The 19497-nt window shown below is 42.5% G+C and overlaps 1 protein-coding gene across 1 annotated transcript in view; it reads left to right on the top strand.

Moving 5' to 3' along the window:
- Positions 1-19497, top strand: part of LOC117251267 (beta-galactoside alpha-2,6-sialyltransferase 2-like) — a 77633-nt gene that overhangs the window by 23485 nt on the left and 34651 nt on the right. The window contains exons 2-3 of the mRNA XM_033617423.2: positions 11089-11145; positions 11233-12282. Of these exons, the coding sequence (XP_033473314.1) occupies positions 11316-12282 (967 nt within the window). The 5' untranslated portion in view covers positions 11089-11145; positions 11233-11315. The remainder of the gene's footprint in view (positions 1-11088; positions 11146-11232; positions 12283-19497) is intronic.

The raw sequence follows: 19497 nt of genomic DNA on the forward strand, positions 1-19497 counted from the left end.
CCACAAGTGACACAATATCAGGTGCAAAGTCACCCAGTGGGCCAGATTGGACCTTTGGCGGGCCGGTTTGGGGCTGTATGTTTGACACCCCTACTTTAGTCTGTGACTTTAGCTGTATATACTGCGACATGTTCCCTGTCATTGTATTGAGTCTGTGAGGATGCTTGGCCACAAGGGCAGGAAATGCACTGATTCTGGACTTCGAACCTCCGTCTTTTCCCTGACCCAATTGACAGTTTTTTGAAAGGTTCTTAATGGTGCAGTCCTGACATCAGTGTTTACCCTATGAGCATTTAGCATAAAAATCTCCCCATGCAATTAACTTGCTATCTCTGTTTAAGGGGCCGAACACATGCCACGTCTTTAACCGCCTGGAAAACGTGGGGTCAGGCACTGGGTGCTACTTCTGTGCCTTTTGTGAGCCAGCTTTCAAGAGCATGTTGGCAGGACGCGTCTGAGGTTGCCAAGCAACCTAAACAAGCACTGTATCATAGCCTATTTAGCTGAAATCCAGAGCGCAGAGCTGATCTTCTTCCAGGCGCTGTTTATAAGTGTGTAGGCCTATCGTCTGTGGGACAGATGTAAAGCTCTGGGTAGCCCTGCACTAACATGATCAACTTGGTCATATTACTGATACTGACTGATAATTACGGAAGAAGAGAAAGAGATCTGTTGGCTGTGATTGTTTTTTCCTCGTCACATGACACGCGGTGTGCGCTGCTGCAATCTAAAAGCTGAACTCTGTTTATCTCAGGGCGCAGCTGTCATGCCCTGAAAATACGCTGGAGTCGCTCTGGCATTTGAGTGCACCTGCCGCACGTCTGCATTGAAAACAATGAATTTAAGGGCGCAAAAAACACGGCATGTGGATGGCGCCTTAAGCAGCCAAGTAGGGATGAGCAAGGATTATAAATAGAACCCCTTACTACCCAGATAAGGGCGTTCTTATTGATCAGCCACCAATTGTTAGTGGCAAGTATTCATTCTAAATAGTTTGAAGGCCGATCAGAAAATCCCATCAGGTCACACAAACGACACAAGTCAGTTTCTCTACACTGGTCTGGCAGTTTAACCTTAAGCTCACACTGAACACACACTGATACACTTGTGGTTAACTGCTGACCAGACATCCAGCTCACCTTCCTGTCCTCAGTGCAAACACATGGTCTCTCTGTGCTGGTGCTGAACGCTTCTGTAGAAGCTGTGATACACTCCGCTGTGACAGTGTTTACATTTAGCTTTGTTTTGCTCTGTTTTGTGCCCACACAACTGACATGGCATCTTTATTTAGCTTTATTCAGCTCTTTCTCATCTGCATTTCTCCAAGATCTGAGTTGTTTTGTCTCTGTGTCTGGAAACACAGGTTTGGTTAGGGGAGATGGGGGCCAACTGTAACAATTTTGGGGGTTTTGATGTCATAATTAAAAAACCTCTTGAACTATTTCGATACAGTTTTTCTGTAGGTAACTTGTATCTGTGTTCTACTTGTCAACAGTGATCAAAACACTAGATGTCAAACATTGACATTGACATGATTGTAACAGCATATTGGAAGCATTTATTAAACATAAAACGTCTTAACTGTCAAAATTCCTTCTTGTGTTAGTGGATGGGCTAAATATCTTTCAGTGGTGTAACATAAATCTCACACACTGAGGACTGCTGCTGCAAAAAATTCTAGGAGAAACACTAGGGGTGGGAATCCAGAGGACCCACGGCATGATATAGTCACGATACTTAGGTCACAATACCATATTATTGCAATATTGCGATATGCTGAGTATTGCGATACAGTATATTCCAAGATATTGCCATTTATTACCTTTACTTTCTGTGTTATTTTCAGAGTTGGATGGTAGTTTTAACAAGCTATGTGTGAGTTGATTTTTCGTTCCTTTTGTGTAGCATTAGCATGGCAGTCAGCGGCTAACGCTATCTCTTGACGGTGGAGTGTAAGATGAGCCCTAATGTTTGTAGTATTCCCAGTGTATTTGTATTTGATTGTATTATTCTAGTACCAAATGTTGTATTATTAAAATGTATTTGCAAAAATGAATGATGTATATAATAAACAATCGATATTTGGCACCCCTGTAAAATCGCAATACTATGCTGTATCAGTTTTTTCCTCCAACCCTAAGAAGCACTGGATATTGTCAAATTTTGCTGCGTGACACAGAATAATAGAAACTGCATTTTCTTAATCAAACTATAAAATTACATTCACATCAGACCATCACTTTGTCACAACAGTCAAATGCAAATTATTCAGCTGATGAATACTGCGATGTGCAATGTCAAACCTTGCCCCATCAGTAAACTTAACGTTTACATCAACAATGAAAATATCCTCGAAAATAAATGCTACAATATTATCATTATTACTCTCTTTACATCGTCACATCCATATTGCCATGAACTATAGTCTGCACCCCAACTGGACTGTCTGGAAGCCTGAAGATAGTCCGCCTGAGGCCCCTTACAGACTTGATGAATTCCGGATTTGGACTGCCTGAAGCATTTGTGGACCTCTGGAAACTTGTCTGTTAAAGTCACAAGTCTACAGTCCCCACATTTGTATTCAGCCATGGACACCCTGTTTTTATCTCCCTGACAGTTGAGAAGAGTGATATCACTGTTGAGGTGATATCATGTGACAAAAGCCTGCAGGATACAATTAATCTTGTAGCAAATGTCCAGTGCCTCAACAAGTGATGGAAAGTCCCTCTCCAGTGAACTTCCTCTAAACAGCTGTACAAACACTGTATAGATTATACAGTTCTACACTGTGAAAGGAAAGTGTTTGCTGGCAGGTTGTTTCAGAGCTGAGTTAGCAGCCACTTTGGTTTACTTATTGGCTGATGGCGCCTAATGAGGCGAGAATGGAGCCGGTCCTGAGTGTAGTTATTTTTGAGAATGTATTGAATTTAAACTTGGTGCTGCTTGTGTGCTTGACTGTTTCTTGGCCCGGAGCAGTGACTTCCCAGAGTCTTGTCATTACTGTTGGGTTGCCAGGCAACCAGCAGAGACTCCCAGCCAAGAAATATTACCGCATGAAACCCCCTGTAAAACCACAACATGCTGGTTTCACTCTTGGGCTTTTGTATGGATTTGAGATATAATGTGGAAAGCAGTAAACATAAAATGCTGTTAGATGTTTTTGGGGTTTTGTTTTTGTTGTTTTTAACCTTTAAACAAAGCCAGGGTAGCACTACCCGCCCCACTGGTTTAAATCACTGACCTCTGCAGACCTCTGCAGATAATTGGACACCTGGTAAAAAAAAGGTCTGGATTTTAAGTCAAAGCTAAAGCTGAAAAGATGAGCACACATTAACAAACTGGAGAAACACTAATATGTAACATGAAACTCCTCTATTTAGTGTTATAACCAGGTTTAATCACCTGGTATGTTTGTTGTGGAGAGGAAGAGACCTCTCAGGATAATTTCGGTTCCTTGTAAAAACTAGTTTGGACCAGAAATTTAGGCTTGGAGCAGGGTAGAAGTTTCAGCTGGTTGCAATGTGCAGTCCTTACAGCTAGATGCCACTAAATCCTACACACTGCTCCTTTAAACCTTCAGTTAAATTAGGGAGGACCCCTTGTTGAAGACAAGGACATAAACCAAACCGTAAATCATTTTAAGAATCATAAAGAAAATGTTTACCTTTAGCCCTGCAAGTCACAAAATCCAGACAAAATTTGTTTATTTTTTTAAGATTATTTTTTGGGGCTTTTTGCCTTTATTATACAGGACAGTGTGAAATGGGGAGACAGAGAGAGTGGGGGGACGACATGCAGCAAAGGGTTGCAAGCCAGAGTTGAACTCACGACCGCTGCAGCGAGGCATCACCTCTATACATGGGGTGCCGGCACTATCCATTAAGCTACCGACGCCCCAGACAAAATTTGTTTTTAACTGACTGTAATGATCGTCAACAAAATTAGTGGTGTAAATCACCAGTTTCATCACGATACGATATTGTATCGATTCCTTGAACAACTATATATTTGCAAATATTATAAATTCTGTTACCATACGATTTCTTTTTAATGTGATTTAGGGGCCTACGATTGATATGAGACGATATTATCTGCCCAGAAAACACAGTCTTTTACAGAAGAGGCAGCCACCTCTTTCTTTTCTGCTTTTGGCCATAAAAGATAAAAACAACACATAAATGATGGAGATAAACTTTTCCCAACAGCCATAAAACGCAGATTTTATTTTAAACACAGATGTAGACACAACATTGTTTAACAAAATTGTTAAACTCATCTCAGTAATAACTGTCAGGGTTAATGGGCACAAAAAATGCTTTCTGATAGTCACTCATTATTAGCTTTAGCATGTTTACATAGCATAAATTAGCCTAGCCGCTAGCGGACTTTTTTTCCTCTACTTATAGCTTAGTCTGAGTGGGCAGAAGTTTGCTGCAGAGATCAACCTCTCATTGGGCGGAACGAGCCACCCGCTGAAGTCCTGCCCTACCACCTTCGGTTGTGTAGCAGTTTTCAACCGTTTTAAACACGTCCTTTACTAACTTTTGCGGTGTTTGATCTTGCGGGGATGTAGCCATTTTTCTGCCATGGTTTGCGTCCTGTAGGTGATATTTTTGTGGGCGTGTTACACCAAAATCTGTTTTCCCCCGGCAATATTTTTGCAAGCGCACCATTGCTGTGGCAACGGCCAGAACGATTGTGATTGGTTGAAAGAAATACAAGCAGCCGGGGCGTTTTTTCCTCCAATCTCAAACTGAGAGTCGGCGCAGCCAGACCTTTCTTTTCTTGAGAAAGGTCTGGTGAGCGAGACTACTTATAGCTTAACAGATTACACATGATGTAATTATTTTGTACTCACAATTGGTTAAAGTCACTCCATCTCCTGACAGAACAGCTCGCTTGAATTTCAACATTGTTGAAACAGAGCAGATAATTTTACTATAGTGAGTCGGCAGAGGGAGGTGCCCGTGCAGGCACATACTTTATCTTGCTAACGGCGTTGTTTACATAAGACATATGCGCTGTCTGTTGTCCTGTATTTTCTCCATTGTCTAAAATATTTCCACACTGCTGATTTATTCCTGAGTCAATAACAATATCATCCATGTCTTTCTGTTGGCTGCTTGCCATCTGCCTGCCGCTGTTTGACAGTAATACAGACTTTCAAAATAAAAACGTATCCCAAAGATGACGATAATAGATTTTTATTTTGCATCGATGATACTGGATCGTTGAGCATTGAATTAATATATCGATTCAATGATCAACGATCAATGTATACTTCTAAAAGAAATGCAAAAAATGTGCTTCCTTTCTTTGTTTCTGATCATCTTTTGGTTTTGCTGGACAAAACAAGATAACTGAAGATGTGACCTTGGGTTCTGTTAAGTTATTTCTTTTATTCTTCCATTTTTTACATTTTTCCAGCGTAAAGAACTCATCAATAAATTAGAAAAAGGCAGATTCAGCTATGACCCGACATGTCTCCTCTCTGTTCTCCGCTCATTTGCTCACTTTTCCTCCCTTTTCCTCTCACGCAGGTCGTAAACCACATAATTATCCTCCTGAGGGCAAATGACCTGCAAACATTTAACCAATCTCCTCTTCCCTATTTCAAAAGCTTCCTCTCTAACATACTGGATTGGAGTTTTGCTCTCTACGAGATCTTTGCTTTATATTCTATCAGGCTCCTTTGTTCATCGCCATCCCCTGCTAACTCCCACTAAGTCATTTAGTCGTCCTTTGCTGTCTGGCAGTGGCTCGTTTCAATGTTTCCCGTTTTGTACTGTTTCTTTGTGTAGCACTCACAAGACTAGCTCTGTCCTCCACCCCCGCCTCTCCATCTGTGCCACGCATTTATGTTGTTTCACCGCAGTTACTGAAGCACACATCCTGATTGCTGCCAGGTGAGGCAAACTAGCTGCGCACCCGCATGCATGCACGACCTGCCTCAGGGCTTCTGTTGAGCAGTGGTGCATATAGATGCCATTTGTTTGTTGACAACCTTGTCATTGGGCAGCTGTGTGTTTTCCTGCTTGTTTTTTGTCTTTCTTTCTTTGTTTTATAGTGTGTGTGTGTGTGTGTGTGCGCACGCGTCAGGCCAGCTGTTGTTATTTCCAGGTGTTAAATGGCATATTTTCCACTGAGTAACCTTTGACCCCAGCCTGGTAGACATGTTGAAACTGCTACACAGGGGATTACTGACTGACACCTACCCCACCTGTCAGTTGCTTTCAAGCCTTCGGCAGAACATGCTGCAAGTTTTCAGAAAGTAATCAGGTTGTCGTGTGTGTGTCAGTGTGTGCAGATGTGTGTTTGTCTGAGTGATCGCAGTGCAGTTATTTTCTTTCTTCCATACCGTCTCCTCTCCCTCTGGCCCAGTTGCTCCCTGCTGGTTTCCCCCAGCTTGACCAGGGTCAGTGGATGAGCTTTGGCCTCCTGTGTGGCTGCAGGGCGGGAAGCCTGGATGTGTGGGTATATACGGGGAGGGGGGACCACAGGGGCTCCTGAGATCACTTCTGGTGCACTCTGCAGGACCTACCTACAGAGACAGGAAGCTGTAATTAGGACTAGAGGAGGCTTAACACACACAGGAGCATTTTTTCCTTCTTCTCCTGCCTCACCCTGCCACTCTCTCAGGAGAAACGCTCCCACATTAAGACACCAAAACTCATAATTACGTGTGGTTGAGAGGATTGTAGTTCCTCTGATGTGAGGCAATTTAATGCTTCCTTTAATCACCTTTATTGCTGTGTATTTCACTCTGTAAACCATTGGTGAATCTATCGTGTTGTACACCTGAGTATCAGAGGAAGTCAGGCTGATAATGATAGTCTTATTTTTAATCAGTGTGAGGTTTTCCAGTGGAATCAGCAGAGGTGTCATGTTGATGCACATGTTGAAGAAGTCCAGGTATTTGAAATAGTGTCATACTGTAATCACAGTGTGTTTCAGAGGAGCACCTGAACAGTGGTTTTTAAAATTGTGACAGCTAACGGGAAGCCAAAATCAAAAACAGTCAGCAATTCCTCATCTAATCATATACCACCTTCTGTGCAGAGTTTGCATGTTCTTCCTGTGTCAGTGTGGGTTTTCTCCAGGTATTCCAGCTTCCTCCCACAGTCCAAAGACATGCAGGTTAACTGGTGACTCTAAATTGCCTGTAGGTGTGAATGTGAGTGTGAATGGTTGTCTGTCTCTATGTGTCAGCCCTGTGATAGCCTGGCAACCTGTCCCGGGTGTACCCTGCCTCTCACCCAATGTCAGCTGGGATAGGCTCCAGCTCTCCACGACTGAATGAATAAATGAATGAATGAATATACCACAAATATTAGTCATATTTATGCTAGTATTGTCATAGTTGTTGTTTCAATTAGGGCTGTCAAGGGATTAAAGAAATTAATCTAATTAATTACATGCTCTGTGATTAATAAATCTAAATTAATTGCATACATCAACTTTTGCTGTAAAAAAATGTAATTCAAATGAATTTTGGCAGATGTGTCATAGTAAAGCTGCTGGATTTTGGACACTATTGTCCCCCTGTCCTCTACCACCCAAACTGGTCTGCAGTCCACTGCAATCCATTTTTCAAGGGGGTGAGTTAGTCAGTTAAAGGTAGACTTACTCAGTTTGTGTCTCAACGCCTGGTCGAGTGTGACCTGACGAGACTGGCTGCTAGCGCTAGCATCAGAGGCTGTGCTAGCTCAGACATCTGGGTTTGCCACTAAATGCGTTGCATTAAGGCTTGATGTACTCCGATGTTAAGAAACGTCTTACTGCAGAAAACAAGGCTCCTATGAACAGTTCCATCTGGGTGTTTTTTAAATGCTCCATCTTGTTATCTGCCTCCATCTTGTGCCAAAGTCACTGAGGCCTTCAATGAGGCACCCGGTCAGAGGGCACCACGGAATGTGATGAATCAGCGTTAATTTTTTTTTAGTTTTTCTGTGATTAATTGATCAAAATGAACGCATTATTTTGACAGCTCTAGATTCTATGCATCTCACTCTGTGTTCCTCTATGAATCATTTTGTCATATGGATTGTCTATACCGTTATTCAACCATGTTAGCCTGTTCTGTACACACGACATCTATTCCACGTCTGTCTGTCCTGGGGGAGGGATCCCTCCTCAGTTGTTCTTCCCTAAGTTTGTCCATTGCTTTCCTTGTTAAAGAATTTTTTGGGACAAGTTTCTCCTTATCTCCTGCAAGGGTCTGAAGACAGAGGGTCTCATATGTTCTAAAGCCCTCTGAAGCTTATTGTGATTCGTGACATTAGGCCATATAGATAAAATTGATTTGAGCTGAATTTCAAGAAGAATGTGAGGATTTGCTGCTTTTTTTCTGTCATATGTCACTGTAAATTTTTTATTTTGGGGTTTTGGACTGTTTGGTTTGACAGCTCGAGTTATTTAAAGACATCAACTTGGTCATTTAGAAATTGTGAGGGACTTTTTTCACTGTGTCATTGTAAAAATAAGCAACGTGGTTAATCAGTAATGAAATGAATTGTTAGTTGCAGCCCTAGTCTCCGAAATTATCATGAAATAAATTTTTGCCTTGTTAAGCCTCAGGGAAACTGTGCACTGGCGCAACGCCACACAGCAAAGGCCATCATTAAACACATGATTTAATGAGTGGGGTGATTGTAATAACCGTTAACTCATAACAATACAGTAAAACAGTTATGATATAAAGTCTGTCTTCACAGGAGAAGTTTTAATGGTTTAACTTAAAAGTGTCCCTATTTGCTTACAGCCACATTATAGTGTATCACAAAGCACTTTAAAAGTTTTTATAGTGTCTATGAATGCTAAATAAGGGGGGGTGTGACAGTAAAGTGTTACAGGTAGTGTTTGTGAGAGTTTCAGTTCTGAGTTTTCACACGCGGTCACAATCAACAGTTGATCAGTTTCAGCTGGAAACTCTACACTGCCAGTCAACTTGAAGACTAAGTTCCATGAAGTATATTTGTTTTTTAATTTGGGGTTCAGGCCCATCAGGTAAAGCTGTCGTCCTGGCCCACACTGAAGCCCTTCAAACATGGTGTCGCATCAGCAACATAAATAGGAATTGTGCAAATTTGCAGGAAAGCTCAATCAGTCTTTTTTCAGCATTGGCAGTATAAAAACAAAATCGGGGAGTGCAGCAAAATGCAGCCTACCTACTTTTGTTCATACAGAATGCGCCTTTTTCGGGGCAATGGGGGGCGTGAGCAAGTAACAAAACGTGTAGCTCAGTGTGTGACGTAAACAGTGACGTGGGAGGGAAGCTGCGGCTAGTCAGTCCTTCGGCGATTCTCTCGTAAGTTGGCCCGTTCTTCACCGCTCTTGTCATTTGACGGTTAATGGCCTCTTCGTTTGCGAGGACAAGGAGGGCGCACAATTCCTTGTCTCCCCAGTTGCTCATCTTTACAGTGTCTGTCAGGTTTGCGTTTCCCTCTTGCTACTAGCTGCTCGCTAATTCCTGCTATCAGCTGTTTCCTGTTAGTCCACCGCCAGTGGGTCGCACGTGCGGCATCATCAACAGCTCCTCGTTCTTTTTAAAACAAAAAGGTTCCGCCAATATGTCTACCCTACGAGGCGGAAAATTGGGGACCTCGGATCAACTCGCCAATCTGGCTCTGTGTGTCTAAATGCTCGCAGCTTGCCAGCAAAATGGCCCAACATTCGCTGAAAATCTGGCAGTGTAAAAGGGGCTTTTGAAATGAATGTGGCCAAGACTATTTGCACGAAACAAGATCTAAAGACAGAGCCAGTTTCACCCGATGGCCAACGTGTTGAAACTGTGGAAAAGTTAAAATACCTCGGTACGGCTCTGGACTCCCATGTGAGCTTCTCTGGAAATATTGAATATATTTTCAAGAGATGCTCACAACGATTTTATCTTCTTAGGGAACTCAGTGGCCTCGGTGGTAGTCAACAGATTTTACAATTAGTGTATGAAACTGTGGTCGAGAGTGTTTTTAAGTTTCACCTTCCTGCCTGGTTCGGTCTCCTTAACTGTACATCCAAGAGTAAACTCTCAAGGATTATGACAATGGCAGGTAAAATAGTTGGCAGGCCACAAAAGCCCTTGACCCCACTGTTAACAGAAAGGACGAGGAAGAAATCGAGGTGTGTCTTGGCAGATAGCTCCCACCCTCTCTTTAGCCAGTTTGAGCTCTTGAGCTCCAGGAGGCGCTATAGAGTCCCTCTGGCAACCAAAGATGTATTTACGAAGTCCGTCATCCCAAGTGCCATCAGTATCTTTAACTCAACAAACTTACTGATGAGTTTTAAACCACAGACAGACAATGTACTGATTTAATGTGTTTAGTGTTTGTAATGACTTTATATGTTTGTTTTACTATTTGTCTGCTTTTTACAATGTTGTCTTTTGTGTTTGGTGAGACAAAGACAAATTTCCACCCATGTGGACAATAAAAATGTATTTTATTTTATTCTTATAAATGAATCACATTTTGATCGTAATAATAATGATAAACTTTATTTGTAGAGCACTTTTTATGTAAGACATGTAGCTCAAAGGGGCTGAATGATTTGTAATGTGTTTTGCAATATTGGGGGGGGGGGGGGGGGGGGGTCATTTGTACATTATTCTTTCAAAACATATTAAAAAGATGAGGGGCGATGATTTTTGTGGGGATCTGTACCAAACAAAATTGTTTTCTTACGCTAGAACATCTGTGCACCACAACAATATTAAATTAAAAATGTTAAAAAATATTTTGCCTCTGTGATTTGAAAATTGCAGAAGGCCATATTGCAATTTGAATTCAATCTTCAGCCCTAATTAAAATGTTGATTCTTTGTTGTCTGAGAGGACCAGTGTCAGCAGGGTTTCGTTCTTGTTGTGACGTAAATGCTGAAGATTTAATGAGGGAAGGTGTGTGTTTGAGTGCAGTTAATAGATGCTCGAAAATTAAATGTCCTTTTTGTAAGAGTGGAGAGCAGCTTAGTACACTGCAGGAGGTGTGTTCCTGTGGTGTGTCTGTGTGAACAGTGTTTTTTTTTATGCACTCACAGCCTCATGTATGCATGTGCACTCTTGACTCCACTAATTTGTACCACTCCTCTTCTCAGGGTCCTGTTACATCCTGGAGGACTCACGGTCATGACGAAATAGAAACATCAGTTGAGGTGAGTGTCTCAAACTTCTGCTGTACCTGTCCACATTTTCCCAGTCTCCCCCTGAGTGGTTTCATCCTGAGCCTTCTTCTTTTACAGGCCCTCCAGCTGACCTCTGGGCCAAGTCCTGGGCTTTTTTGTTGGTGGGCCAACTGCACAGGGGTGTATGTGAGTGCAAGGTAATGAAATCCAGTATGAGGCACTGGCGGAGGCTGGTGCTGGTTGGAATGCTGGCCTGGGTTCTCCTCTTCCTCGCCCTCTTCTCTTACTTCCTGGATGCTCGTGTGAATGAGCCCCTGACCTCTGTCGGCTCTTTACTCTTCGAGCACCCTGACACTCGTCGTCTGACCTCGATACAGGCGTCCCATCAGCAGCATGCAGACCTGGGCTCCCGACCTGAACTGGCTTCCACCTTAACTACAACCTACCCTGGAGATGAGCCAGAGCCGTCTGCCACCTCCACGACCCCGGGGCTCAGCCTGGAGGTGAGCCACAGTCCCAGCAGCGCTCCTGACGCCATTTATGTTAGCCGGGAGACCAGCCACCAGGACAGCCTGGACCCACAGAGCCTGGCTGCCTGGTCTTCCTTTGGTACAGAAAACGTGGGATCTCACTCGGACCCTTCAGTCCAGAGTCGGGAGAGGACTTCTCAACACGGTGGGGAGGAGGAGGAGGAGGAAGAAGATGAGAAGGACAATGAAGAAAATGAGCAAGGACACAGAATGAGGACTACATCCGGCAGGAGGGTCGGTGATGACTCTGCTAATCTGGAGGAATATTACTTCTCCAAGTCGGCCTCTATGTTGCAGCGGCTGTGGCGGGGTCGCGTGTCCGGCAACATGCTGAGTCCTCATTTGCAGCGCGCCGCGAAAGACTACATTAATTCCAACAAATTCCGTGTCTCCTACAACGGGCAGCGTAGGACCAACCAGAGTGCTAAAGACGTGCTGTGTCATATGAAAGCCCTGGCCCGGCCCAGGACAGTGGACGGGTCGGAGGAGCCCTTCTCCTCACTTGGGTGGACTAGTTTTGTGCCTTCTACTCCCCTGGAGCAACTGCCAAGGCGGCAGGACCAGAGCAGCTACAAGACCTGTGCGGTGGTCGCCTCGGCTGGATCTATCCTGCGCTCAGGACTGGGCAAAGAGATCGGTGAGTAGAAAGAAAAAATTATTTGATTAAGGGTAACAAGAGGCTGCAGGGCTGCTACCAAACCTGTACACCTTTTTGGTACCAACTTAAAGTATCTGACATCTGATGCTTGCTCCACTTTGTACTCTTCTTCCCTTGTCCTTTGATCAGAACATATTATTAAAATCATGATTTTCCCAATATGTGTAGGCTAAAGTCCTAATTGTGTTATGACAACATTTTAATTTTACATTTCTGGCTTCTGGTGTTAATTTAAAAAAAAAGGGGCTTTGTAGAAAAGGCATGTTAAATATTCCTCAAAGCAAAGCTATGAAAAATATTGTTTTTGTATCAGTGCCAAAACATTTTATAGATGCATTCGTATTAAAAAAACAAAAATGTAATAATCCAGAGCAGGGAAGATAAGAGACGACACGCTCAAAGACCAGGATTTTTAAATATGCTGTTTACCAAGAGCCTGCAATGTTCATAACACCCTGCGGTCTCAAAGTGTTGGACAGAACAAACAAACATCTGTTGAGCCTTATTTAAAATATAAGTCCTCCTGTCATGAATGTGTTCATCCTGTTTTATGTCCATACTGAATTTGCACATAAAAAAAAGTGGAAAGAGTGGAAATGCTTTAAATACGTTTAAAAAGTTGTAATATTGCAGCTTTTATGCTTGGTGAGGTGGAAAAGTCGGAGTACAGATAAAGGCATGAAGTCTAATGGAAAAAGTCCCAGCGAATCATTCATGACATACAGTACAGGCCAAAAGTTTGGACACACCTTCTCATTCAATGCGTTTTCTTTATTTTCATGACTATTTACATTGTAGATTCTCACTGAAGGCATCAAAACTATGAATGAACACATGTGGAGTTATGTACTTAACAAAAAAAGGTGAAATAACTGAAAACATGTTTTATATTCTAGTTTCTTCAAAATAGCCACCCTTTGCTCTGATTACTGCTTTGCACACTCTTGGCATTCTCTCCATGAGCTTCAAGAGGTAGTCACCTGAAATGGTTTTCCAACAGTCTTGAAGGAGTTCCCAGTGGTGTTTAGCACTTGTTGGCCCCTTTGCCTTCACTCTGCGGTCCAGCTCACCCCAAACCATCTGGATTGGGTTCAGGTCCGGTGACTGTGGAGGCCAGGTCATCTGCCGCAGCACTCCATCACTCTCCTTCTTGGTCAAATAGCCCTTACACAGCCTGGAGGTGTGTTTGGGGTCATTGTCCTGTTGAAAAATAAATGATCGTCCAACTAAACGCAAACCGGATGGGATGGCATGTCGCTGCAGGATGCTGTGGTAGCCATGCTGGTTCAGTGTGCCTTCAATTTTGAATAAATCCCCAACAGTGTCACCAGCAAAACACCCCCACACCATCACACCTCCTCCTCCATGCTTCACAGTGGGAACCAGGCATGTGGAATCCATCCGTTCACCTTTTCTGCGTCTCACAAAGACACGGCGGTTGGAACCAAAGATCTCAAATTTGGACTCATCAGACCAAAGCACAGATTTCCACTGGTCTAATGTCCATTCCTTGTGTTTCTTGGCCCAAACAAATCTCTTCTGCTTGTTGCCTCTCCTTAGCAGTGGTTTCCTAGCAGCTATTTGACCATGAAGGCCTGATTGGCGCAGTCTCCTCTTAACAGTTGTTCTAGAGATGGGTCTGCTGCTAGAACTCTGTGTGGCATTCATCTGGTCTCTGATCTGAGCTGCTGTTAACTTGCGATTTCTGAGGCTGGTGACTCGGATGAACTTATCCTCAGAAGCAGAGGTGACTCTTGGTCTTCCTTTCCTGGGTCGGTCCTCATGTGTGCCAGTTTCGTTGTAGCGCTTGATGGTTTTTGCGACTCCACTTGGGGACACATTTAAAGTTTTTGCAATTTTCCGGACTGACTGACCTTCATTTCTTAAAGTAATGATGGCCACTCGTTTTTCTTTAGTTAGCTGATTGGTTCTTGCCATAATATGAATTTTAACAGTTGTCCAATAGGGCTGTCGGCTGTGTATTAACCTGACTTGTGCACAACACAACTGATGGTCCCAACCCCATTGATAAAGCAAGAAATTCCACTAATTAACCCTGATAAGGCACACCTGTGAAGTGGAAACCATTTCAGGTGACTACCTCTTGAAGCTCATGGAGAGAATGCCAAGAGTGTGCAAAGCAGTAATCAGAGCAAAGGGTGGCTATTTTGAAGAAACTAGAATATAAAACATGTTTTCAGTTATTTCACCTTTTTTTGTTAAGTACATAACTCCACATGTGTTCATTCATAGTTTTGATGCCTTCAGTGAGAATCTACAATGTAAATAGTCATGAAAATAAAGAAAACGCATTGAATGAGAAGGTGTGTCCAAACTTTTGGCCTGTACTGTATGTTCACAGTACCAGAGTTCCTCTTATTATTGCCAATTTAACAGAGGTAGGTTATAGTGCAAAAAGTAACACAAGGACATCATTTCTAAGTAAAACACCATATTCCCTGCATTTTATTAGTGATGAAAATATAAGTGTTAACATCTGCGTCAATCAGCCAACTTTTGCCTTATTCTCTAATGGCTATAATTGGCCGATTAAATCGGCCGGCCGATAAATCAGTCAGGCCTTAGTATCTTCATCCTAATAAAACTATTTTTGCTATTGCTGAATGATGAAGCATTTGCATGTTATCCTCCAGTGAATTAGTTGTGCAAGCATGCACACAACTATTCCCTTCAGGGGAAATGCTTTGCTAGAAACAGGATACTTGGTTAATGCTGCGAAGGGATTTTCAGACAGTTTTTTTCAGACGTTTTAAACCTTTCGGACTCCATCAAAGTCTGTTTGCACTGATCCACTTTTCATCCAGTAGAAAACTTTTCTGTAGCCATAAAGGGCCTAGAGAGGTGAGATATACACAGTTTGAGTTGATTTGGGGTGAACTGTCGCTTTAATTTGCTGTTAATTTTAACTGGAGACAAAATCAAACAAGATTAAAGGTCCAGTGTGTAGTATTTAGGGAGATATATTAGCAGAAATGGTGTGTATAATTGCCTGAAAATAAGAATCATTGTGTTCTTGTTACCTTCGAACAGTGGCTCCCAACTGCTGCAGCCACAGGGTGCAGATTTCTCCTTAGTCCTTAGTCATTTGCTGTCTCTGTTAAGTAGCTGTCCGTTATTCACTCAATCTACAGCAGAGAACAAAACTTCAAAATAAAAGCTCTGTGCAGGAAATTTACTGTACTTCAAAATAAAGTGTGTTTTTTAAAAACTTGACATTTATATTTTCATAGGGAGCGAAACCTCTGCTACAGAGATCACCATGTTGCATCGCCATGATTCTACTGTAGCCCAGAAGGACCAAACCAAACACTGGCTCCAGATAGGGCAAGGCGATATGGACAAAAATCCATGTCTCTGTATTTACTGGCTTATTGGCGATACATGATATATATCTTGGTATTTTCTATGATATGGGCGACATGTTTTCAGTTCCAAGTCAAAGCCACATTTAAGATGTCACAAACACTTTTATGAAAACAGTCTGTGACTGCTATATCTGTCTTGTATATACAACGTCTGTGTCGTCGCTGCATTTTTTGAAGAGATCTGTCTGAGAAGAACGGCGATGTGCTGTAATCCAACACTAGCAGCACAGTGCTGTACTGCGCGTGTGCTACTGTGGTCAATTCATTAATCACACAGACTGATTTAGCGTAGCACATGCAACTATAGACTGATGTGTCTATATCGGTGTTGATGGAGAACTTCTGAGTAAGTGGGGCGGAGCTGTGCAGAGAGTGTGAGAGAGAAGAGATTTACACTGGTGTGTGTTATGTAACACAACTTGACCCTTTATTGATATAAACGTTGGTGTCTAAATTTATGTCTTGCTTGCCGTTGTTATATCGCCCAGCCCTAGCTCCAGATGCGACCATTCATGTTTCTGTGTCGGCCACTAGATAGAAGCCTATTTGAGACGAGCAGTGTGGGAAAAACACTCATTTGTAACATGAAACATGAACATGAAAGTGTTTTCACTGGTTTAAATCGCCGCCTCAGAAATAGATTTCTGGATATTCAGCTCCTGGTGAAAACCCCCTGAACAATGAACACTGATAGATTCCACTAAATCCCCTTATGTCCTACACACTGGCTGCTCTAGTGTTAAACTCCACACACTCTCCTCAGGTCAGAGGTCATCCTGTGAAGTCTACCATGAAGTCTTTTACTATGAAGGTGATGCAGCATGCGTAGAGTTTCATCAGGAGCAGCTTAAAAGCACTACAGAGCAGAGCCACAGTGCAAATAGAGTAGCTCTACCGGAATAGTACAGGTGTAACAAGATTACTTAGATCCATGTTAAGATGTTTACTGCAGCTCACCAACGACTCCAGCATAAACACAAGTGACCCAGGTAGCAGGTTACCACACTAGTGCTGAAACTACATCATGCATTGAGACTAATTTAGCTTGATCTACAAAGCTTTGAGCCCAGTTACATTTTAAAGGTCAATGGATATCCACCTACACCTGCAATGATTTGCACTTGCTCAGTTTTTTTCTCATGACATTTACTGATTAACTTGTCAAGCTGATTGTGATCAGGCTTGAGCGTGTGCCTAGTAGGGTATATGTCTTTGCGTTTGAATGTGTGTGTGCTCTTGGTTTAGAGACTTTGGCAGCTATTTGGTAAGTGGAGAGAGTGTGAACTCAGTGACAGATGGCTCGCTTGAAAAAAAAGCAGAACCCCCTCTGGTAACCAATCAGGCTCCTTCTCATCACGTATAGCTTCCTTGCATTTCCTTGTGATTTCAGCTGCTTAAAGAAAACAAAAGATTTAATATTAAGTGCTTTGGCTTTGAGCATTATATCTCTATATTTGCATAATATGTCTCTATACTGATGGCTCTATAGACACTGGCTGGCCCAGATAAAGGTGTCCCAGAAAGAGAGGCACACCAAACAACTATTACTGAAAATCAGATGCGGCCAAGTGATGCAAATCTACATCTGCACTTGACCCTGTGGTCACAGTGGGATTAACTTGTGGTGCTGTGTCAGTGAAAACATCAACGCTGCAGTCTTTCAACACGGGCGCCTCCACTCACTGCAAGTTCCTCTGTTGCAAAGGAAATCTGAGCATTGTGATGTCAGCTTTATTTATGTAGCGTAGGTGCAAACAGGTTTGCTGCAAAGTCACGGAAATACAGAGTAAAGATGCATTCAGGTTCACCTCCCAGTGAATGTTGTTTGCCTTACTGATGGATATTAAAGTGTTTGGGCTATTTCTGGTTACGATGTTAGTGCTGCAGGATGAAGAACATTCGACTGAGGGGTATTTCTTATTTTAAGAAGCAAAGAAAAGAGAGGCAGTCTTCAGTTTTGGGCACCAGACCTTGGTCTTAAACTCGGCAGGTGCTTCTAAATCTCTGCTGATGTATCATCATCCCCCCGTGTTTGTTTTTGGTTTCGGTCCAGTAATGTGACCCATATGCACATGCACATGCACATGCTCATAACTAAAGGAAGTGAATGTGACTCTTCAGCACCACACTAGCATCACTGTTTTGTCTGTTTTTAATCATGCATACCTCATTTCTTTATTATGCAATCAAACAGAAAAGGGTAGAGAGCACAACCTTCCAAACTACAGTCAAAAAATAGAAAGGTATGTTACACAAATCCAAAGGTTTTGCTTGGTGTTAAGCTGGATCTTGTGGGTGGGACCTACACTGACAAAGGTATCTCTATATCAGTCGGCCTCGACTGGAGTGGCAGCTTGGCAAAATCAACTGTAGTAAATGACAGATGAGTTTCAAAGTCGATGGATAGAGGAAGAGTAGAGATGGCAGAAAATGTGAATAATATGTTTGAACTGGAGTGTCTAAACTGCTTTTGTTTAATGATCTGTGATAATGGGTTAAAAATACATATTATTTTGTTAGCCAGTAGTTGCCCGCAGACGCAGACTGGCCAATCATAGCATAGCATCAGGCCGGCTCAGACCAGGGTCCAACAACAACCCAGCTGGGCTCCGTTGACTCTAATGCAGTCGTTTCAGATTTCCTTCATTTTCAGGCTGGTTTAGTGAATTTGGAGCTAAATGTTGTGCCTGGGTGTATTAATGATACTCGTTACCTGGAGAAGTTGGAAAAAGATATGTTTCTTCCCTGTTCCAAAATCAAACCCTGAAAAGTGTAGGGTTAGCTAGCTAGCTACTTATGATATAGCCTACTGAATGTATACACATGCTGCTTTTGCTTTGTAATGACTATAACAGTGAAACAAAGACCGACCCTGCTGTACTGGAACCAGTGAAGGGAAGCAGGGAAACTTTGCTGATATTGAACCAGCTGTGTGTCATTGTATTGTGTGCAGATGAACGGTGTTTGACTTCCGCCCGTCCAGTGGCGGAGATCCAGGTGTTGGCAGCAGCACGGGGGCGATGCCAAACGCCGTTCATCTGCACACACTGCGATGCCACACAGCTGGTTCAATATCAGCAAAGTTTCCCTTTATATTCATTGTCTTGTGTGGTGATCAGCAGTGATGTGGTGGTTCACTTTTACACTGTGATCTGTAGCCTATAGTTCGGCTTTAGCTTCTAACTGTCTTTGTCTTTTTAACCTGTTGTTGCTGCTGAGTCAGTTTGACATCCTGGATATATCCTTCAAACACAGACTGTAGACCCCTCTGTCTGCTTCTCTCTTGAATCACTGTTTCATTTCTCCAAAAATATGATAATATTTCTTCAGGGAGTGCAGTTAGTGACAGTGTGGGCTCCATGCTTAATCGACAGCTTGATGGACCATCATAAAGGGGCGGGCCTTAGCGAATCCCAGTTAGCTAGTCGCTCATTGTTCATTGGCAAGTTGGATGTTGAGCAGAGGTTGGACCAAGTCATTGTTTTGGAAGTCACAAGTAGGTCTCAAGTCTTTACACTCAAGTCCAAAGTCAAGTTCCAAGTCCTAAACTATAAGTTTTAAGTACTTAACAAGTCATAATGGGCTCCTCTCCAAATGAAATACCATTTTAAAAATAGTAATGATGAGTAATGATATATGAAACTTAAAATTTTGTTTTTATTTGTTAAAACAAGTGCAACTGACTTGAACCACAAAACAAAGTAACGCTGGCATTGTACTTTGATAGCATGTAGCACTATTAACCAACAAATGAACTTTGTTTGTTTGTGTCCCATCTTCTTGTGTTTAACTCATCTCATATTGAAAA

The sequence above is a fragment of the Epinephelus lanceolatus genome, chromosome 14 (assembly GCF_041903045.1).
Source record: "Epinephelus lanceolatus isolate andai-2023 chromosome 14, ASM4190304v1, whole genome shotgun sequence".
NCBI classification, from domain to species: Eukaryota; Metazoa; Chordata; class Actinopteri; order Perciformes; family Serranidae; genus Epinephelus; species Epinephelus lanceolatus.